The 23807-nt window shown below is 39.5% G+C and overlaps 1 protein-coding gene across 2 annotated transcripts in view; it reads left to right on the top strand.

The window, feature by feature from the left end:
* The window catches only part of LOC135771807 (protein NLRC3-like), a 41632-nt gene that overhangs the window by 8829 nt on the left and 8996 nt on the right, over positions 1–23807 (top strand). Inside the window, exons 1-5 of one of the 2 annotated variants that reach the window (XM_065282170.1) lie at positions 12345–12742; positions 12907–12991; positions 14037–14120; positions 14575–16275; positions 20730–20903. In XM_065282170.1, the coding sequence (XP_065138242.1) occupies positions 12942–12991; positions 14037–14120; positions 14575–16275; positions 20730–20903 (2009 nt within the window). In that variant the 5' untranslated portion in view covers positions 12345–12742; positions 12907–12941. Of the gene's footprint in view, positions 1–12344; positions 12743–12906; positions 12992–14036; positions 14121–14574; positions 16276–20729; positions 20904–23807 lie in introns of those variants that run through there. The other variant, XM_073815537.1, reaches the window with a different exon arrangement.

Here is a 23807-nt window from a genome sequence, read left to right as displayed (position 1 = left end):
TCCATGCTTCACTGTGTACTGTGGCTTGAATTCAGAGTTTGGGGGTCGTCTCACAAACTGCCTGTGGCCCTTGGACCCAAAAAGAACAATTTTACTCTCATCAGTCCACAAAATGTTCCTCCATTTCTCTTTAGGCCAGTTGATGTGTTCTTTGGCAAATTTTAACCTCTTCTGCACATGCCTTTTTTGTAACAGAGGGACTTTGCGGGGGATTCTTGAAAATAGATTAGCTTCACACAGACGTCTTCTAACTTTCACAGTACTTACAGGTAACTCCAGACTGTCTTTGATCATCCTGGAGGTGATCATTGGCTGAGCCTTTGCCATTCTGGTTATTCTTCTATCCATTTTGATGGTTGTCTTCCGTTTTCTTCCACGTCTCTCTGGTTTTGCTCTCCATTTTAAGGCATTGGAGATCATTTTAGCTGAACAGCCTATAATTTTTTGCACCTCTTTATAGGTTTTCCCCTCTCCAATCAACTTTTTAATCAAAGTACGCTGTTCTTCTGAACAATGTCTTGAACGACCCATTTTCCTCAGCTTTCAAATGCATGTTCAACAAGTGTTGGCTTCATCCTTAAATAGGGGCCACCTGATTCACACCTGTTTCTTCACAAAATTGATGACCTCAGTTATTGAATGCCACACTGCTATTTTTTTGAACACACCCCTTTCAACTAATTGCCCAATTGCACAGCCTTAAGAGCGTGCATATCATGAATCCTGGGTCTCATTTGTTTTCTGAGAATCTACTGAACCTACTGGTAACTTGTTTGCCACGTAGCAATAAAAAAATATACTAAAAACCTTGATTATTCTGGTTAGTCACATTGTACTGCTATTATTTTGAACAAGACTGTAAATATTCCTATAGACATTTCTGGAATAGCCGCTGCATCCCAAACCACCTACTTTCATACTATATAGTATGTAAAAAGCACTACTTTGCTTACTATATAGTATGGAAGTAGACGGTTTGGGACGCAGCAAGCGTTTTTAATGCTGCTGCTTCTGTTGCACAAAGAGAGTTTCTGCATGAGAGCGGGATTTCACTGTAATTAATTCAAATGTATTCATTGAGAAACGCGCTTTTGCACGGTTAATCGTTACACCCCTACCAGACTGTGATGCATGCGGTGGGACCTGTTCATGTAGTTGCCAGCATTTTTTCCTTTTTAGAGCCATTTTCAAGCATTGCAAACAATACTTTGACAACCTGTTTGAAGAGGCGATCATCCCCATATGAAAGATATGCACGCTTCATCCACAATATCTAAAAATGTGTTTTGAAGATAATGAAAGGACTGATGGGTTTTGGGAAGCATGATAAAATTAAAATGTTACCCCTATAATAATGACTTTGATCAGATGTGTGTATGGTGAAATGAGAGAGTGAAGTGTGTGTCATTGTTCTCTACAGGTTGAATTCTTGTTATATCTCAGCTGAAGGTTGTGCTGCTCTGACTTCAGCTCTGAGATCAAACCCATCACACCTAAGAGATCTGAATCTGTCTAATAATTATCTTGGAGATCCAGCAATGGAGCATCTCTCTGATCTACTGGAGCATCCTAGCTTTAAACTGGAGAAACTCTGGTAAGATCATTCACACATGATGTGATTCTCAGAGGCTGTTTACACTTGGCATTAACATGCGTTTTCATCGATCGGATCACAAGTGGATGACGTTAATGCCAGGTGTAAACGGTGTTCAAAACATTTTGAGCTCGTCCACTTTCGACCACTTTCAACCACATTCAGAGGAAGTCGAAACCCCTTTCGATCGGATTGCTTTTGTAGTGTAAACACACATGTGCTTGAATGTGTTCGAACAGCCACACGCGACCGCCTTCTCTCCGCCCATTTATATAATCTGAGTCACAAGTTTTACGTCTTTTCTGACTTCTGGCGCGAAAACACGGTAACAGCGCTATTTATAGCCTTTCATTGATAAAACTAAAGTGGCTGATCTCCGCAGTTTCATTTTGCAAAGGTGTGAAAGTTGCGCAAATATGACCATAATCCAGAGAGAGAAACAGAGCAGAGAGACACACAAAGTTTGATCAACAGTCCAGCAGAGCAAACGCCACATAAAAAACCTATAAATAACACAAACTAACAAAATGAAATCTGAAGTGTGTGTTATGATCTGAGCGACTGAAGTGTGTTATTTTTCTCTACAGGTTGTGTTTTTGTAATCTCACAGATGAAGGTTGTGTTGCTCTGTCTTCAGCTCTGACATCAAACCCATTCCATCTGAGAGAACTGAGTCTGTGTAATAATAAACTTGGAGATTTAGGAGTGAAGCTGCTGTCTGCTATAGTGGAGAATACTCGCTGTAAACTGGAGATACTGAAGTAAGATCATTTTTCTGTAGTCACACATGATGTGGTTCTCAAAGAGATATTAATAAGCGGTCAATTTTAAGAGACATGAAGAGTTCATATTGAAAACCCTCTAAATGCATCTTACATGTTTAATTCTAATTAAGCATTTATTTTTATATTTAGTAATTTCACTTTAATGGCAATGTTAAGGTTATTACCGTACTTTCCGGACTATAAGCCACATTTATACGTCGCGTTTATTTAGAAAATTATTTCACAAAATCCAAGCCGAAGAACAGAACTCTGGAAAGGCAAGTTATTCAACTAAAGAATATCAGACAGAACAGCAGGCTGAATAGATGTCTGTACATTAAAAGTAAAATTATCCGTTATTTAAACGATAAACCATAGCATACAGAACTTACCTGAAAGGTTGAATAGCTAAATTAACCGAATAAGCGTGAAGTTCGCATACTCATCATTTCACATTACTGAATTACATAAATACAGAAGCAGCATATGGCGCACCAGCCAAGTTATGAAAAAAACGCGGCTTATAAACCGAAAAATACAGTAGACAGAAATTGAAATGCCTTATTTTCACAAATATCACTAAAGTTATTTCATTTGTATTTAACAATTTTGAAAAACCCTCTATATACAAGCAAGCTTTTCGTAGCAAAACCTCTATTTCACTAAAAAATCCACTTCTTTGGACAATTTGCAAAATTGCTAAAGATGCATCTAGAAACCTTGCAAATGACAAAAGTCAGAATGTAAAAATAAACTGAATCACACATTATCTATGCTATGATCTATGTGACTGCCACATAGAGGTTGTATTCAGGTCCAAAGTTTAAATCTGATTGGTTTGGTGCACTTAGAGGACTTTGCTGAATTTTTTTTATGTGGATTCTGCCAACAAAGTGCCTTTTCTGAATGGCCTGAGACCAAGAAGAAAAGCTAATTGAAAGCAAATGGGTGTTTAGCGTTTTTTGTATCTAAGCTCCTCATTTGACAAACAAACATAAATGCCAAGATAAATGCCTTTGCTTACAGATTAGATTTTCTACAAAACAAATCAAACTAATGTGATCGATCACATCTGCTGGCTTTATTTTAACATGTGAAGACTGCTCAACACTGAACTAACAAGAAATAACAAATTGAAGGACTGTGTTTTCATGAATTCGAGTTCATCAAGTTCTTACAACTGACACAATCGTTTCTCATTCATTTCTCTTTTCTTTTTGTATGTTATTGTCATTGTTTTCTTCTTCATACAGTGTAGATGTGGTGTTAGATAATAAAACAAAATGTGTTTACACCAGGATTTAGTAGAAGTTCATGACACGCTGCTCAAACAGCCCAACACTATTAAATTAAAATTGCTAAAACATGTATGAAAGAAAAATGAAAGAATAAAGTGTGTGTCAATGTCCTTCACAGGTTGAATGATTGCAATATCACAGATGAAGGTTGTTTTGCTCTGACTTCAGCTCTGAGATTAAACCCATCACATCTGAGAGATCTGTTTTTGTCTCATAATAATCTGGGAGATTTAGGAATCAGGCTGATCTCTGATCTGAGAAATGATTTAAAGCACAAACCGAAAAAACTAAGGTGAGCAATGATTTGTATTTATTATACATTTAAAAATGTCATGATGAGTGAAGTTAAGTTGATTAAGGTTTTAATTGGATAATATGAAATAATAAACTCTAGTAATAGGGAGCTTACAACCCCAAATCAGAAAAAGTTGGGACACTGTAGAAATTGTGAGTTAAAAAGGAATGGAATAATTTACAAATCTCATAAACTTATATTTTATTCACAGTAGAATATAGACAACATATCAAATGTTGAAAGTGAGACATTTTGAAATGTAATGCCAAATATTGGCTCATTTTGGATTTCATGAGAGCTACACATTCCAAAAAAAGTTGGGACAGGTAGCAATAAGAGGCCAGAAAATTTAAATGTACATATAAGGAACAGTTTAAGGACTAATTTGCAACTTATTAGGTCAATTGGCAACATGATTGGGTATAAAAAATCCTGTCAGAGTTGCAGTGTCTCTCAGAAGTCAAGATGGGCAGAGAATCACCAATTTCCCCTATGCTGCAGCGAAAAATAGTTTTCTGAGTTTCTCAGAGGAAAAATTGCAAAGAGATTGAAGTTATCATCATCTACAGTGCATAATATCATTCAAAGATTCAGAGAATCTGGAACAATCTCTGTGCGTAAGGGCCAAGGCCGGAAAACCATACTGGATGCCCGTGATCTTCGGGCTCTTAGACGGCACTGCATCACATACAGGAATGCTACTGTAATGGAAAGCATAACATGGGCTATGGAATACTTCCAGAAAACATTGTCGGTGAACACAATCCACTTTGTCATTCATCGTTCCCAGCTAAAACTCTATAGGTCAAAAAGAGAGCCAAATCTAAACATGACCTAGAAGCGCAGGCGTTTTTCCTGGGCAAGACTCATTTAAAATGGACTGTGGCAAAGTGAAAAACTGTTATGTGGTCCAACGAATCGTCTCAGGTTAGGTATGTAACCCTGGTTCCCTAAGAAGGAACACAGTCTTAAAGGCCAAAAAACCTATCTAGCAAAGTCTCAAGTGGCTCAAACGGAGCCAACGAGAGCCCTTCCAGCACGACCGCTAGGTCCCAAGTAAGCACCCTAGTGCGGCTAACAGGTCGCAACCTGTGAGTGCCACAAAGAAAGCGAGCCACTTATGGGTGTCTATCCACTGATGAGCCTTCCACAGGAGTATGGTAGGCAGAAACTGCTGCCGTTAAACCTTAATGGTGGAAGGAGTAAACTCAGAAAAATGCTCCTGCAGAAACCTCAGAACTACGTCGACAGGGCAGTAAACTGGGTCTGTCAGATGAGCTGAACACCAAGAGGTGAAAATTTCCCACTTAAGGGAATAAAGTTTCCCCGTGGAGGGATAAACACAACCAGGGGTGAAGGCATACAGACGTAGCCTCGGCCACGCCTGTACCATGGAAAACCACAGTGGGCAAAGTGTGGTGTCCTGGGATGCAAACAGATCTACCTCTGTGCATCCAAATCTTTTCACGATGTGGTTCACCACATCTAGATGAAGTCTCCACTCCCACCGGAGATGTCTGTTGTCTCGAAGGGGCATCTGCCACATTCAGGTAACCTGGTATGTAGACTGCCCTCAGAGAGTCCAGAAGTGTATGGTAGGCAGAAACTGCTGCCACCTATACCTTAAAAGTGGAGTAAAGATATGGTCTCCACAACCTCAGTTGGTAGCATGACATTCTTCCAAAGGAGTATGGTAGGCAGAGACTGCTGTCATCTAAACCTTAGGATGGAAGGAGTTAACCCAGAGAGAGCTCCTGCAGAAACCTCGGTACCACGTCAAGGGGCAGTTGACTGGGTCTGTCAGGTAAACCGAAAGGTGAAGTTTCTCTACTTTAGGGGCATAAGCTTTCTCGTTGAGGGAGCTCTGAAGTGATCATCTGGTTCCCACAACCTCATTCGGGAGCATGAGGTCCTTCCAAAGGAGCATGGTAGGCAGAGACTGCTGCCACCTAAGCCTTAAGAGTGGAAGGAATTAAGCCAGCAGAGAATTGCTGCTGCAGAAACCTCAGTACCACATAAACAGGGCAGTTGACTGGGTCTGTCAGGTGAGCTGAACACCATGAGGTGAAGTTTCTCCATGTAGTGCCTAAGCTCCTGAGGGAGCTCTGGAGTAATCATATGGTCTCCACAACCTCAGTTGGGAGCATGACATCCTTCCAAAGGAGTATGGTAGGCAGAAACTGCTGCCACCTAAACCTGTAGAGTGGAAGGAGTAAAGCAGAGAATTGCTCCTACAGAAACCTCAGCACCACATAAACAGGGCAGTTAACTGGGTTTGTTAGGAGTAGGCTTGCCGCGATAGTCGGTGAAACGGTGATTACCGGTGCTTCAGCCTCTCACTGGTTAGATCACTTGCTCACCGCGACACCGTCTTTCATCGTCGCTTTGATATTTTCATGTAATTAAATCATTTAGTTTCGTTAGAGAGAGCAAACACTTACAACTGAATGTGTCTGCTGCCTGAATTCAGCGGAGCTGAACGCGTGTCACATCACAGAGCAGCAGGTGTCAGATTTCATTTATTCTTATCAGAGTGTGCGAGACGAGCTGACTGACCAGAGGATAGGAGAATGCGCGTGCTTACTCGTTTTTGTTATAACATACATATATGTTTAATATAAGCGAGATCGTTTTGTTGTTGTGTTTTCATCAAGAAAAATAATAAATCCATCATTCAAGCAGCGCTTTATGGAGAAGTAGCAGGTTGCTCTGCTTGGGACTGGCGGGTTCTGTGAGAATTACCTGCGCACATTGACTCGAGCACTTCATTAAACCAGCTGTTGCACTCGCATTGCACGCAAATTCATACACTGAGACCCAAACAGATCTACCTCTGCGCATCCAAATCCTCTCCAAATGTGGTTTCCCCACGGGGAAAACCCTCCCGTGTTGAATGGAGACATATGCTCTAATGTAAGGAATCAGTCCTCGGTTCTGATTGCATCACAATCGGTTTCAGTCACAGCATAGAACTGAGCCGCATCACTGAATGATTACAAGTCCCCTCCTTTGGAACAATAAAGTAAAGGCTGTAAGCTGTAATTTCTCTCATGTGAAGGTTCTACAGTCTCCTTCACAAGAATGTAGCCATGCTCCACTACTGGAGCCACCTGTATGCAGGTGAAGGTTAATGGCGGCTGCCTGTCGAACTATGCACGGAAGGGAATCAGGCACCATAAATGAGGTGTGAGCTGCTTTGCTTCAATAAGAAAGTGAGTGCCACGAGCGAGGACATCACCCGCCTCAGCAGATGAGGATCTCGCATCGTAACACACAAAATCATTATCTGACTTATTGTGCACCAGCGGCCGATCAGGAGAATAAATGCTGTGCACAGCTGTACAAGCAACACACAGCATAGACACAAAATCACTGTTTGACTCATCAAACAATGACAAACAGCTCATGCAGGCAGGCAAATATACATACATAGCCTACACATACAGGTGTAAAAACGTATGTATATATAATACCTTCATACTGTAAAAAGAGGAGGCTTCACATGGAAACTGCATGTTTAGCCTTAAACAGTCGGATTATGAAGAGGATCCATCTCTACGGAGATAGACAGCTGAAAATAAATGGCTCTCACGCAGGGCGCCTTCCCGATCCGGCGAGAGAGGGACTTCACGTTCAGGCGAAGATACCGCCGCCTGCACGAAATCATATGGCGACTCCTACGAGTGCAACCGCTGCTGAGAAGCGTGATCGCAGCCGCGAGCCTAAGCTTCCTAGAGAGTGAGAGACAGATGTCACGGGTGTAGGTGGGGATACCGCCGCCTGCACGCACGAGTGCAGTCACTGCTCTGCCTCGACAGAAGCGGGACCGGATCCATGAGGGCGCGAGCCTGAGATATCCATCTCTAAGCGCGAAGCTGGAGCGCAAAACGTGCACAGGAATGCTCACAGTGCACACAGGCAGTTTCCTCAAAAGCCAACTGTGCGTGCTGCGCTCGAAGACACACATACATGTGTATCCTTGTCTGTGATATCGCGCCGACAGGGAGATACACATACTTGAACTTCTTAAACATACTTCAGATTTATGCAAACATACACGCAGTCACTTGCTGAGGCACTAAAAGCGAGTGTGTTTGTGTGGGTCCGCACGATTATTATTGATAATGTGTTACACGTGCTTCAGATCAGTCACGCCGAGGCGTTCCCCAAAGCGTTGCTATGGCGACGCAGCTCGAGTTCCTCGAAAGGGAACAAAATTTGAAGTTCTTTTTTGGAAAACTGGGACGCCATTTCATCTGGACTAAAGAGGACAAGGACAACCCAAGTTGTTGTTAGCGCTCAGTTCAGAAGCCTGCATCTCTGATGGTTTGGGGTTGCATGAGTGCGTGTGGCATGGGCAGCTTACACATCTGGAAAGGCACCATCAATGCTGAAAGGTTTATCCAAGTTCTAGATACATATGATCCCATTCTGACGTAGTCTCTTTCAGGGAAGACCTTGCATTTTCCAACATGACAATGCCAGACCAAATACTGCATCAATTACAACGTCAAGACTGCATAGAAGAAGGATCTGAGAACCGAAATGGCCAGCCTGCAGTCCAGATCTGTCACCCACAGAAAACATTTGGTGCATCATAAAGAGGAAGATGCGACAAAGAACACCTAAGACAGTTGAGCAACTAGAAGTCTGCATTAGACAAGAATAGGACAACATTCCTATTCCTAAACATTGGTCCTCCTCCAGCTGTTCCTTATATGTACATTTAACTTTTCTGGCCTCTTATTGCTACCTGTCCCAACTTTTTTTGGAATGTGTAGCTCTCATGAAATCCAAAATCCATGACATTTCAAAATGTCTCACTTTCTACATTTGATATGTTATCTATATTCTATTGTGAATAAAATATAAAATTATGAGATTTGTAAATTATTCCATTCCTTTTTTACTCACAATTTCTACAGTGTCCCAACTTTTTCTGATTTGGGGTTGTGAAAAGGAGCCTATTTTCAAAAGAGTAGAGTGTTGCTTTAAATAAATGTGCTGTTTCTGTATTTTCTCAGAATCATAACCCTGTGTCATAACAAGAGCTGAAAATGTAAGATGGTGTCAAACCCAGACAAATGCCTTCAAATGGCTGGATCCACAGGGAGCAATTTCTGAAAACATTTAATTCATGTTGAATCAACATCTGAAACCTCTCTCAAATAATTCACATCTACCCTTAAGAAGGCCACCACCATGGTTTGGGGACAAAGTCTCACACCTCACCAAGCTGTTCAGCTCTCAGGACAAACTGTATGTGAAATGCCGCATTCTGCATGCACAGTGTCTGAAACCGGCCTTGTTTGATGTCATATGAAGTATTTTAATGCAAGCTGTACAATTTGGTTGATTCATTTAACAACAGAATTCAATATTAAAATGAAACAACAAATTTAGTTTCACTCAGTGCTGATAGACACCTCCCCCTCTCAGGCATAAACCAATCACCTACTGTATGCAAATTAAGGACAGCCCTGTGTTTACAGCAACCAATCAGTACCACATTCATATATGCTTTGTTCTCTCTGGATACTTAAGGAAAAGTTTGTAAATTGTTCAGGGGGATTTTCTCTATTCAGAAATGAACCCCGTGATAATGTGTCTTGGCACAGCATAATGTATTTTTTTTATTTTGCTTACCATGTATGCAATGGTTTTTCCTTTGTTTCGTATTTTATTTTTTTGTAAATTGGCTTCTGAATTCTTTTTCCTACCTGGTTAATAAATTGTTACATTTGTTTTCATTCAACTTTGCTCTGCATTATTGACTCTTCTAAGTTGTTATAAAGTATTACGATATATCCTTGGCACCATAAACCCACGGCCGTTGTATAAATTCATGCTAATCGTCTATACCGCTAACTAAGTGGGCTATCAGGTGATAAGTCAGGACCTCTGATCATTATCTCTACTATAATTAGATTATTTTATGGTCATATGATTTACTATATCAGGTCGGACGGCGCCTTCTTGTAACTCTGGTTATAGTTGGAGTTCTGTATTAAATTGTATATATGTAATTGGCTGGGGTATTTTTCAATAAGGGGATGTTAGCATGGGGCAGTTTCTTCAACCATTTCCTCTGGTTACATGGATAGACAAATTATTTAATCCTAACTAAGTCGTATGTAATTGTGATTGGCTATAAGGAATCAAACATAACGTGTGAAGTTAAAGAACCTGTTTAAGTCCCTTGAGTTTTAAGGGAAAATGGGACTTTGTAGAAACACATAGCAGAACTTAAGGTAATACTTTAGCATTTAAGGGTAAGTACTTATTGACGGCCTTATGGTTGCCTGAGTGAACACGTAAGGGTTTTTCTTGGTACCCATTTTTTTTATTAAGGGTACCCTTAACATTATATTTAACTCTTTCCCCGCCATTGACGAGATATCTCGTCAATTAAGAGAAAACGCTTCCCCGCCAATGACGAGATTTTCCATCTTTCCGCAATACCGCTATTATCCCTTCCGCAACTTTTTAAAACCGGAAGTATTGCCCTATGGCAAGCGGCTGCATGTCCGTGTCTGTTTTAAAGATCGCTCTGAATGGGATCTCTATGAAAAGTCCGTCACAAAAATTGAATTATCTCTGCTTTTTGCTCAAAATGTGGTGTTTTTGCAGAAACCTACCCATATTCAACAGCTGATTACAAAAGAACCCATAAAGGTAGGATGAAACGGTTTTTTTTTTTTTTTTTTTGAAAGCAGAGGGTCTGTTCTTTCATTTGGTATATTATTGTATGTTTATATATTTAAAGAAGAACATTTTCTGGAAGGCATTAAACTTTGGTGAAAATCATGAAAAACGCTGGCGCTGGCTGGCAACTTTTTTTTTAAAACGCTGGCGGTGAAAGAGTTAAAGGAACAGTATGTAGGAATGTGGCCAAAACTGGTACTGCAATCACAAACCTTGTGGCTAAAACTGGTACTGCAATTACACAACTGGGGCCTATACCATGAAGCCGGTTTAAGTGGATAGCCAGGTAAGTTTAAGATTAGTTTGCGCCAACCCTGAGTTTTAGGTACCATGAAAGTAGCGCGGCTTTAATCGGTGTTCGTCGCCATGGTATCTTAAGCTGCACGGCTAACCTGCCCCAGGGCAGGTTATGTTCTGGATTCGAGATCTGAGACTGCAGTTTGACCAATCAGCTGCGAGCAAAGAAATATATAGCTGACGTAACTACTAGCATCAGGGGGAGGGGCGGGGCTGTGTGCTCTACCCTCCACCGCCACTTTCAGAGTGTGCTTGTGGCAGATAGGAGGCTGCTCAGGTTGCAGCAACAGTACAATTTGTCCAGTTAAAAGTTGTTCTATCACTGAAATAATTTTAGAGACATTATTTAAAGGTAAAAAAACCGACATAGTGTTGCTTTAAAATTATACATGTATGTGTGTGTATTTATATATACATAATTATTATACACAGTACACATACACACATATATTATGTAAACAGAAACTTTAATTCTGCAAACGTTAGTCGCGACTAATGGATTTGGACATTTTGTCAACTGTGTGCTTTCCATCATTTCTCAAAATACTTCCAAATTATTTTTCCTACCTACTATGCTCATGCATGAAAGGAAGACATTTTTATTTAAGTAAATTAAAGCAAAATAATATCAATCGTAGGAATATACAATATTTATGAGATTAAGAATGGGACAATGCAACTAATTACATCATAGGTAAACACAAAACAGGTCTTTGTGATGTGTGTCAGAAAATGGAGACAGTGTCTTAATGTGTGAGATCAGCAGAAAACAATATCATATAAAGAAATAAAAGACATGTGCATTAAAGAATTCACAATGGGTAATATTTTAAATGAAGGGACAACAACGGATATGTTAATAATAGCAATAATGAGGTTCTTAAAAACACCGCGTTAATCAATAGAATTTAACCAGTATCAGGCAGATTACGTCACACTCCAGTACAGTAGGTGGCGGTATGCATAGATATGTATAAAGGCTAGATGTCTTACGGCCGAGTCCCTAACGGCATCACCAGGCGGCCATCTTACCACGGGGCGCTCGCTCACTTGTAGCATTGAGTTTAATGGTGCAGGTACTTTTAAATGACCATAACTTGCTCAATTTTCTACCGATTTTCAAACGGTTTGGTTTTTTACACACGTTATTAACGTGGCTATAATTCTGGATGCTTTAACATGTTTCATGAATTTTTATTTATTTTTAGTATAGGTATGCAGTGTCATAGGTACATCTTTGACGTTTATAACAAACCAAACCGTTTGAAAATCGGTAAAAAATTAAACAAGTTATGGTCATTTAAAAGTACCTGCATCATTAAAACTCAATGCTACGAGTGAGCGAGCACCCCGTGGTAAGATGGCCGCCAAAATGCGGACGTTCCACTCAACCGGCCAGCAGCGCGGACGAGACATCTAGCCTTTATACATATCTATGGCGGTATGCACATTTACAGTTGGTTTGCAACCCGCCAGTAAACCCACAAAGAACAACATGACGACACTCCAAAACAAACGCAAAGACGGATTTTACATAACTACTTATTTTTTACCGTTTGATTCTGTTTTAATGTCTGAATGTCAGTAAGAAGAAAATAACGTTTAGATATGAATCGGCATACGCGATCGACATCGGTTATATTTATCATTGAAAGCTCATTTAAAGACATCTCGAGTAAAACAGTTTAACGGTTGTTTTAACGGAACACGAGTACAAAATGCTGCATCTTCGTCATATGTGAAGTTTAATGCATGTAAGGAAATCACACAGAGAGACACAACTATAAAGGTTTGTTGATTTACACATTTGTTTGAAAGCAATTAAATAAATGTATGTCTTAACAACAGACTGTAAAGGATGATATGTAAGATTATATGTTGTTTTCAATAATACATTAATGTTGTTTGTTGAATATAGTACACATGATTACTCATATGTGTGTTATATTTCAGTTTATCAGAAGAGATTAGATGAAGAGTTCAGTTTCATGTCTATGAAGAATGAGAGGCCAATGGATCCACCAACAACATTTAAGAGGTGACCTGACAAAAAAATTACAGTTACATTTAAAGGGATATTCCACTTTTTTTGGAAACATGCTTATTTTCCATCTCCCCACCAGAGTTAAACATTTTAATCTTACCGTTTTGGGATCCATTCAGCTGATCTCCCCGGGTCTGGTGCTATCACTTTTAGCATAGCTTAGCACAATCCATTGAATCTGATTAGACCATTAGCATCGCGCTAAAAAATAACCAAAGAAAACTTGTTTAAAACTGGACTCTTCTTTAGTTACACTGCATACTAAGACCGACAGAAAATGAAGAGTTGTGATTTTCTAGGCCGATATGACTAGGAACTATACTATCATTCTGGCGTAATAATCAAGGACTTTGCTGATGTAACATGACTGCAGCATGCGTAGTAATATTACGCTGTGCCCAAAAATAGTCCCCTTGTTTCCTTTCAATAGCAGGGGACTATTTTCGTTATGCTAAAAGTGCTAGCACCAGACCCGGAGATCAGCTGAATGGATTCCAAAACGGTAAGAATCAAACGTTTAACTCTAGGGGAGCTGGAAAATGAGCATATTTTCAAAAAAAGTGGAATGTTGTGATGTTAACAGATGTTACATCAGTCATGTTACAGTCATGTTACAGTCATGTTACATCAGCAAAGTCCTTGATTATTACGCCAGAATGATAGTATAGTTCCTAGTCATATCAGCCTAGAAAATCACAACATTTAATTTTCTGTTGGTCTAAGTACACAATGTAACTACAGAAGAGTCAAGTTTCAAATAGACAAAATATCAAAACTCTTTGGTTTTGTTTTAGCGCGATGTTAATTGTCTATCAGATTCAATGGCTTGTGCTAAGCTATGCTAAAAGTCCCAGACGCAGAGATCAGCTGAATAGATTCCAAAACAGTAAGATTCAAATGTTTAACTCTAGGGGAGCTGGAAAATTAGCATATTTTCAAAAAAAGTGGAATGTCCCTTTAACACAGTGTTATTCACACAAAGAGGCACATCAATTAAAACATGTAATGAATAATTATTGATTCTCTTCTTGATGTCCAGACCAGACGTAACCGAACCCGTCTGTAAAAAGATGAAGATTGATCAGTCTGTGAATCAACCACAATATGTGTGTCCTGAATTCAGGTAAACTATAGATAATTTGACATTTGATTGTTTGTTTTAGATGTTACGTCACTAAAAAAAGTTGTGATTTTAAAGCAACACCAAAGAGGTTTTTTTTACCTTAAAATAACGCTTCCAAAACAGTTTCAGTCGTTCATCCCCTCGAGACAGAGTGAACAGCACTTTCATTCGCTTTGCAGCCCTCTATCGGCCAAAAGCGCACTAAAGAAGTTTCCAACCGTCGGGTAGCGGTCCTGTAGTTCGAGTGAAAACTACAAAAACTTGCTTTACGCAGACCTACAATCCAATCAGAGCCAGCTATGCCTCAGTATTTATGACAGTGGTAATGGACAATTACGCTTCTAACCTGTTGGGGGAGCAAAGAGCAAAAACTCTTTGGTGTTGCTTTAACTGATAATAAAAATCTAATTTGCGCAATACATGTACTTCTCTAACTACTTTTTTCATTTTACAGCCATGACTCTAAACATAATGAAGTCCTGAACACATTTAAATCAAATCTGAGAGAGAAGTTTCATTGTTTGTATCCAGGAACATCAAAGCAGAGAAACTCAACACTACTGAACGAGATCTACACAGAGCTCAACATCACAGAGATTAAAAGTGGAGAGGCAGAGGAGACACCAATCAAATGTAATGACATCTTTAAACCTTTACCTGAACAACACAAACACATCAGAAGTGTGCTGACAAAGGGAGTCGCTGGCATTGGAAAAACAGTCTCTGTACAGAAGTTCATTCTGGACTGGGCTGAAGAGAAAGAGAATCAGGACGTCCACCTCATATTTCCACTTCCTTTCAGAGAAATCAATTTGTTGAAGGACAAAACACTCAGTCTTTTAGATCTTCTTCATCTTTTCTTCCCAGAGACAAAAGAAATGGAAATCTTCAGTGATAAATATAAAGTGTTGTTCATCTTTGATGGTTTGGATGAGTGTCGTCTGCCTCTGTATTTCCACAGCAGGGTAAAGTTCAATGAAGTAAGTGAATCAACCTCAGTGGACGTGATGCTGACAAACCTCATCAAGGGGAATCTGTTTCCCTCTGCTCTCATCTGGATCACCTCCAGACCAGCAGCAGCTGATCTCATCCCCTCTGAGTGTGTTGATCGAGTCACAGAGGTACGAGGCTTCAGTGATCCACAGAAAGAGGAATACTTCAGGAAGAGAATCAGTGATGAGAGTCTGTCTGATCAAATCATCTCACACCTGAAGTCATCCAGGAGTCTCTACATCATGTGTCACATCCCAGTGTTCTGCTGGATTTCAGGCACTGTTCTAGCGAGAATATTGAGGGAAGCAAAAAGAAGAGAGATCCCCATGACTCTCACTGAAATGTACACACACTTCCTGATCATTCAGAAGGACTACGAGAAGAATAAAGACATGATCTTCAAAATTTGTAAACTGGCTTTTGAGCAGATTATGAAAGGCAATCTGATCTTCTATGATGAAGACCTGAGAGAGTGTGGCATTGATGTATCAGAAGCATCGGTGTACTCAGGATTGTGTACTCAGATCTTCAGAGAGGAGTTTGGTTTGTGTCAGAGGAAAGTTTACAGCTTTTTTCATCCAAGCATTCAGGAACATCTAGCAGCTCTACATGTGCACCTCTCTTTTATGAACAACAACATAAGTGTGTTGACTGCATTTAAAATGAATCAAAGTTGTAAGCCTTCAATAATTGATCTGTATCAGAGAGCTATAGATGAGACTGTGAAGAGTAGAAATGGACATCTGGATCTTTTTCTTCGTTTTTTTCTGGGGTTGTCACTGAAGTCGCATCAGAATCTCATACCAGGTCTGAGGTTACTGACATGCTACAACTTTCAGATCAATGAGAAAACAATGAAATACATAAAAGAGAAGATCAGGAAGAATCCTTCACCAGAGAAATCCATCAATCTGCTTCAGTGTCTGAATGAACTGGGTGATGTTTTACTAGTGAAGGAAATCCAACAATATCTGACATCTACAACAAAAAATAAAACCACACTGTCTTCATATCAGTGGTCAGCTATAGTTTCGGTGATGCTGACATCAGGACATGAGCTAAATAAGTTTAATATGAATCCGTTTGTTAAAGGAATCAATGCTGAATCACTGAAAGTTCTTAAGGAGCTGCTGCCTGTGATTTGTGAATCCAGATCAGTTCAGTAAGTGTTAACAGTTATTTTACTCTTAAACCTTTATTATTGCAATGATTCCTGAAACTTCGGCAAAAACATGCCCCACTAAGAAAAGTGCTAATTATGTTGGAAATTAATAACATTTTCATGAAGAAAAAGAATCAATGTTATAAATATAGCTGCAAAGCAGCGATGCCGGGGTAAAGCCAAAAAGGGCACAGAATGAAGTGTCAGTAATGACTGTCATGATTTTAGATATAAGTTTTCAGTAGATTAAGGCAAAAATAGCTATTTTTTAAATGTTGAGACCACTAGGTGGTGTTGCACCGAAACAATAGATGGTGCCTCTGGTCATGATTGTGATGACACCCACCAAATATAATATACATATGATTAAGCAATGTTGAGATATAGCCTCAAATGACTTGACCAGTAGAGGGCACTGCATCAAAACAATAGATTATGCCTCTGGTCATGATTGTGATGACACCCACCAAATTTGATATACATATGAATAAGCAATTTTGAGATATAGCCTCAAATGACTTGACCAGTAGAGGGCACTGCATCAAAACAATAGATGGTGCCTCAGGTCATGATTGTGATGACACCCACCAAATATGGTGTACACACAATAAAGCGATCTGGAGATAAAACCTCAAAACTCTTAACCACTAGGGGGCACTAAAAAGTTTACAGGGGCTTTCAAAAAATGTCGCTGATGAAATAGGTGGTGCTGTAACAAAACATTCCATGCACCCTCAGTTCATGACATTTACAAGTTGTGAAACATTCACCTATTCATACAGTGTCAGCCATGCAGCTCATCGGGAGCAGTTGGGGTGTAGATTTCTCACTCAAAGATACCTAAACACTTGGTTAGGTGGAGCTGAGGTTTGAACCACCAACCTTCCGATTTGTAGACAACCTACACTAGTTATAAGCAAAAATAGCCATTTTTCAAATCTCGTGAACACTAGGTGGTGCTGTGACGAAACTGGGCACGAACCCTCAGGTCATGACTGCCATCAAAACTACCAAATGTCATGTGAATACATTTAACTTTGGTGAAGATACAGCCTCAAATCTGTTTTTTCTCGTTCTACATAAAATTTGTTGACGCGGTTTACGGAAACGGATTGGCGAATCAACACGAATTCCATAACTTTTTGCCATGAGTGTCTCTAGATGCTACACACCCATTCTTTACGCAAACTGGACTAAAGCTTTAGGACGAGTTCGAAAAAGTAGGTTTTACAAACAATTCAAAATATCGCAATAATAAGCATAACGGAAATGACGTCATATGGCGCAATCGAATCGGCATGAGCCAAGGAATCAGAAGAAACAAGAATTGTGTTTCTATGACGTACAGGTCAGCAGTTATAACCAAAAATGTAAGTGAAAATTTTGACTGTTGGTGGCGCTATTGGGTTTGACATAGACACTCCAAATTTGGTGTGTTGACTATTTGGAACGTCCTCTTTGAGTGTGCAAAATTTCATAACTTTCCTACGTACGGTTCTATGGGCTGATTTTTGATATCTCGAACGCTGTTCCCATGGCAACGCGTCAAATTTTACTTTTATTTCAGGCATATTTAAGGCTCTTGGCGTGCTTAGATTAACTTTAAATTTGGCACACACATCAGAGTTGTTGGCTGTTAAGTGTTGACAAAAATGTCAGATAAAGGTGTGTCTATTTAGTGGCTCACTAGCGCCCCCGTTTGTCTAAAATGTGGGGTTTCTTTTACCTACAGTACCTAAATGGGTCAGTAGCAACATGAAATAGTCCTCTGATATTTACCCACTTGATGCACATGCCCACCGTGCATCGTTTTCTTGGAGGCACCGTGTAGCGGTAAAAAACGTGCGAGGGCCCGCCATCGCTGCTTGCAGCTATATTATTTTTTATTGATTTAATGATTTATGCTGGCCCATTGCCTACACGATCAACTATCCTCGGTTAAGAGATAATCATTTCAACTTGATTAAAAAAGCCAAAAGTAATAATTGAATTGAAACTGCATTCCTGAGGACCCCATTTTCAAATCTTAAGCTCTACTGCATGCCTCAAGATCACTCAAGCTCCTGTATGTTTGCTATTTTCTCTTAAACTTGTTCACATTTTTGGAAATTGCTACTGTGATATCCATAAAATTTCAACACCGTCATCTTTGTATAAAAAATATTAGATTAGATTATGAAATAAATGTATCATTTTTAAGAGGTCTGAAGTAGCTAGCAACAGAGGGGAAACAAGATGGCTAATGTGAACAACTCATCTATTTTTTTTTCTATATTAGGTTTTTGTCACCGCCGTCAGGTTTTCTGTCTTTTCTGTCAGGTTTTATGTATTTTAGGATGTTATGATTTGATATTTGTTCATCACAGTGCTCAGGATTGTTATTTTTTTGGACCAAATATTTACATAAAGTTTAAGCAAGAAGCCATTGACTTGAGTGGTATACATTTTGGAATTGTATGTTGTAATGAGGCCAATGTCACCACCGTCAGATTAGTGTCACCACCGTCAGACGGAGTTTTATTTGTTTTAAATGAATATGCTTACAATATGTTTCTTTAGTGCTGTTGAGTTATTAAAGTAATAGTCTCTCTTAATACAAAAATATGTTTACTAAATAAAAAAGCATAACTTTTTCTAATAAGGCTTAAATTAAACGTTGTATGAGTAATAACTGGAAAAACACTTATTTTATGAAAAAAATACAAACAGGGGAGGTTGCACCTAGGAATGCACCGATCCGATATTCTGGATCGGTATCGGGGTCGATCCGGCCTTTTTTGCTGGATCGGATATCGGACTAACAGGACCGATCCAATTCCGATACTGCGCGTTACCCATGGTTGTTACTGACAAGCGATTAAAACGTCAAAGTATTATAAAAGCACCATAAACGTTTTTATGCATTATAATCAAAGTCATCTTACACTCAATAGCTTCAAGTGAAGGAACATACGCACATTTAAAGATATTTAAGTTCACAGAAACACTGTAAGATACTTGCAAACTGAGTTAATCCACTGATGAAGTGGATGGAAGACACAAGTCATTTAACACACGCACACACACACACACACACACACTACATATAACTGTAAGCTTTATTAAAGATCTGATTTTAAAAAGTCTCAGTAAGCCGTTGGATGGATGCAATTTACTGTGTGCTGAGCACACGATGCATCTAATCTCTTTGTGTTTTAACAGTTATGAAATTAACTTTCCATTGCGGAGCGAGGATTTCCATGTGAAGATGCTTCTGGAGCATCAATGCTATACCCAGAAAGCACAGGATTGCGCACTCAATATGATTTACCTCGGATTTCCACCGACTGTGGAGCGGCTGCAGATCAGCTCCGCTGTGTTACGGCTCTGCACTCAGCCGTCCGCCAATACCCACTAGTTCCGTATTTGTTGCAGAGCGGCTGCATGCTGAAGTGACGAGGACCTCTGAGGTCTCGCAAATTCACGTGATGATTGCGCGATATCTAGTTCTGTCTCTGCCCATTATGCTGTTGAATTATGACGTTTTTACAAACCAGCCCAGATCACAACACGAGATCTCACGTAGACAGAGCAGTACATCAAATCCATCCAAAATTCAAAAAATAAGAAGGGCTGCTAAAATATTTATTTATGCTCTGTCTTTAATGTATTTATTTGAAACTCCCCCTGGCTCTGTTCTTGTCTATTATTTGTTATTTCTGTATTAATGACTTTATTTGTGTGTGTTTGTAATGTTTGTATTGCAAAGATTTAATAAAAAAACACGAGTTCTCGCGAATTCAGGTATGATCACGTGATAAAGGTATGATCATGGCTCCGCCCTGCGGAGCTGTCCGGCATCCGTCAAAAATAGAAGCTCTGCGTATTTGTGCCAGAGGGCTGCGGATGGCCGGAGCTGTGATGGATTCGGAGCGCAGTCAGTGGAAATACAAACATTGACTTAAAAGGAAACCGATTTACTCCGCAGCCGTTCCGCAGTCGGTGGAAATCGGGGGTTAGGCGCATTAATTCTGCACCCAGAATGTGCATAAAAGGTCAGGTTAAGTGCATAGTTCCCAAAATAACCATCTGCACACTAAAGCTTTTTTACTGTGACGATTTAACAGAAAGCACTATACACATTTAACGTGTGTGTGTGTGTGTGTGTGTGTGTGTGTGTGTGTGTGTGTGTGTGTGTGTGTGTGTGTGTGTGTGTGAATTTAAACTGTTCAAGAAAAATACAGTATCGGATCGGCAGGTATCGGCCGAAACTCAGAATTCGGGTATCGGAATCGGATCGGAGATGGAAAAAATGGTATCAGTGCATCCCTAGTTGCACCGGTAAATTGCTGGACGGCAAAGACCTTGGTCTATAATGATATACCTTCAGATTTTGTAATTTAACTAACGTTTTATCCAAATTCCCAAGAATCACTGATTGGTTATATTTTTAAAAAAAAATTATTTCTCTACAGGTTAATTTCTTGGAATATCACAGATGAAGGTTGTGTTGCTCTGTCTTCAGCTCTGAGATCAAACCCATCACACCTGAGAGAACTGAATCTAGGTAATAATAAACTGAAAGATTCAGGAGTGAAGCTGCTCACTGACGTACTGAAGAATCCTGACTGTAAACTGCAGATACTGAAGTAAGATCATATGATGTTTTGTGATGTAATAAAATCATGGATCAATTTTAATTGTTTATTGTCTATCTGCTGTTGTGAATTGATCTTTACATTATCTAATCCTCCAAAGAGGATACTTCAGGTCTGATAATGATGACAAACAGGAGACTTTAAGAACACTTTTAACATCTGTTAACATCACAACATTCCACTTTTTTGAAAATATGCTAATTTTCCAGCTCCCCTAGAGTTAAACGTTTGATTCTTACCGTTTTGGAATCCATTCAGCTGATCTCCGGGTCTGGTGCTAGCACTTTTAGCATAACGAAAATAGTCCCCTGCTATTGAAAGGAAACAAGGGGACTATTTTTGGGCACAGCGTAATATCACTACACCTGCTGCAGCCATGTTACAGCAGCAAAGTCCTTGATTATTACGGCACTTTGAGAGTATAGTTCCTTGCCATATCAGCCTAGAAAATAGCAGCTTTTAGTTTTCCTTCGGTCTTAGTACACCATATAACTACAGTAGAGTCAAGTTTTAAATAGGAAAAATATCGAAACTCTTTGATGTTTTTTAGCACGATGCTAATGGTCTAATCATATTCAATGGATTGTGCTAAGCTATGCTAAAAGTGCTAGCGCCAGACCCGGAGATCCGCTGAATGGATTCCAAAATGGTAAGAATTCAGCGACGCTCCTGCCACGCAAACACACGCTGCTCACGCGTTCGGTGTTCATACTTTAACTATAACATGGGCGCCTAAAAAACATGCGCCACTTACACGCTGCTCACACTTGTGGTGTGAAATCGGTGTAACAGTGATTTGAGCTTTAGATTGCTTAGATCTGCGTCGTTCAAAACCCCTAAGTCCTTTGATCTTGAAAACACATTTTTTTATATTTTTGATAAAAACTGGGATGTTTGTGACTGTCCCATAATATGCTATTGAAGTATCAGTGTGTGTCCATTACCAGACTGTAGGGATGTAACAATTAAATCGGGTGTCCCATTAAAAATGCCTGTCTGAATTCGGTTTTGAATCGCAAGGCTGCAATTCTTTGTTTTATGCAAAGCTTGTGCGTATACTACGGCATTTGGTCTGTATGAAGTCCTTATCAATCTAAAATCATTATGAGTCTGAGTCGTTTATAACGTGCATTTAAAAAAGCAACACTTGTCAAACACAATCATTCAAAATATTCGTTATTATCATGAAAATACCTGAAACAATTTGAAGAACAGCGAAATAAATATTCCTATAGACATTTCTGGAATAGCCGCTGTGTCCCAAACCGCTACTTCCATACTATATAGTATGTAAAAAGCACTACTTCGCCTACTATATAGTATGGAAGTAAGCGGTTTGGGACGCAGCGAGCGTTTGTAATGCTACTACTTCTGTTGCACAAAGGGAGTTTCTGCATGACAGTGCCCCCTGGCGTTCGGATGTTCCAGGATAGACATTTCTGGAATAGCCGCTGCGTCCCAAACCGCTACTTCCATACTATATAGTATGTAAAAAGCACTACTTCGCCTACTATATAGTATGGAAGTAAGCGGTTTGGGACGCAGCGAGTGTTTGTAATGCTACTACTTCTGTTGCACAAAGGGAGTTTCTGCATGACAGTGCCCCCTGGCGTTCGGATGTTCCAGGATAGACATTTCTGGAATAGCCGCTGCGTCCCAAACCGCTACTTCCATACTATATAGTATGTAAAAAGCACTACTTCGCCTACTATATAGTATGAAAGTAAGCGGTTTGGGACGCAGCGAGCGTTTGTAATGCTACTTCTTCTGTTGCACAAAGGGAGTTTCTGCATGAGATTGCCCCCTGCCGTTCGGATGTTCCAGGATTTCACCGTAATTAATTCAAATGTATTCATTGAGAAACGCGCATTTGCACGGTTAATCGTGACACCCCTACCAGACTGTGATGCATGCGCTGGGACCTGTTCATGTTGTTGCCAGCGTTTTTCCTTTTTAGAGCCATTTCAAGCATTGCATACAATACTTTGACAACCTGTATAAAGAGCCGATCATCCCCATATGAAAGATATGCACGCTTCATCCACATTATCTAAAAATGTGTTTTGAAGATAATGAAAGGACTGATGGCTAGGGATGGGAATTTATAAGAATTTAAACATTCCGATTCCATTATCGATGTTGCTTATCGATCCGATTCCTTATAGATTCTCTTAACGATTCTCATTGGGTGAGGGAATAAGTACAAATTTGTATGTTTGTATTAACTCGCTTTAATATTTGTTCAGAACACACAGAACAGAGTATATACAAATTATATGTAGCAACCTTAGAACAAACTTAAAAGTAGGTGAGCTACTTCTTAAAGTAAAGTCCAGGGACCTATAGCCTAGTGCAGTGTTTCTCAACCAGTAAATAAGTGATAGGACTAGGAATTAATAAAACAGAACTAGACTGACATAAAAACATGCAACTTGGTCGTTGGTCATGCATGCATTTGTTATTTTTTTTTTTTTAAAAGATATGATGCTGGACAAAATACAGCAAATTAACCTACCGAAATGCAGAGGCATCTGTGGGAAACAGATGCAAACCCTTTACCACAAACTTAGTCACTGCTTGGCAGAGGTGGACACTACTTGAGTTTTATAGTTTCATTTTCCAAGCATCTGTGCTTTATCAGAGTGTTGTCTTGGGAAAAAATTGACTTTACTAAAAAATTTTCACTACATTCTAAAGCATAGAATCATACTGTGTATTCCTTTTATATTGCATATTAAAATTGATTTAATACCTAATTACATAAATCTGTACTTTTACTTTTCTTGAGTAAAAGTACAAAAGTACTTTTTACTTAAGTAAAAAGTAAAATAAAAATTACTAGCCAAAAGCCAAAAACTATGAAATGTAGTTAAAACTTATGATAATATGCTTTGG

This window comes from Paramisgurnus dabryanus, chromosome 8, assembly GCF_030506205.2.
Source record: "Paramisgurnus dabryanus chromosome 8, PD_genome_1.1, whole genome shotgun sequence".
Taxonomy (NCBI): domain Eukaryota; kingdom Metazoa; phylum Chordata; class Actinopteri; order Cypriniformes; family Cobitidae; genus Paramisgurnus; species Paramisgurnus dabryanus.
This window is presented reverse-complemented; position numbering and strand designations above follow the sequence as displayed.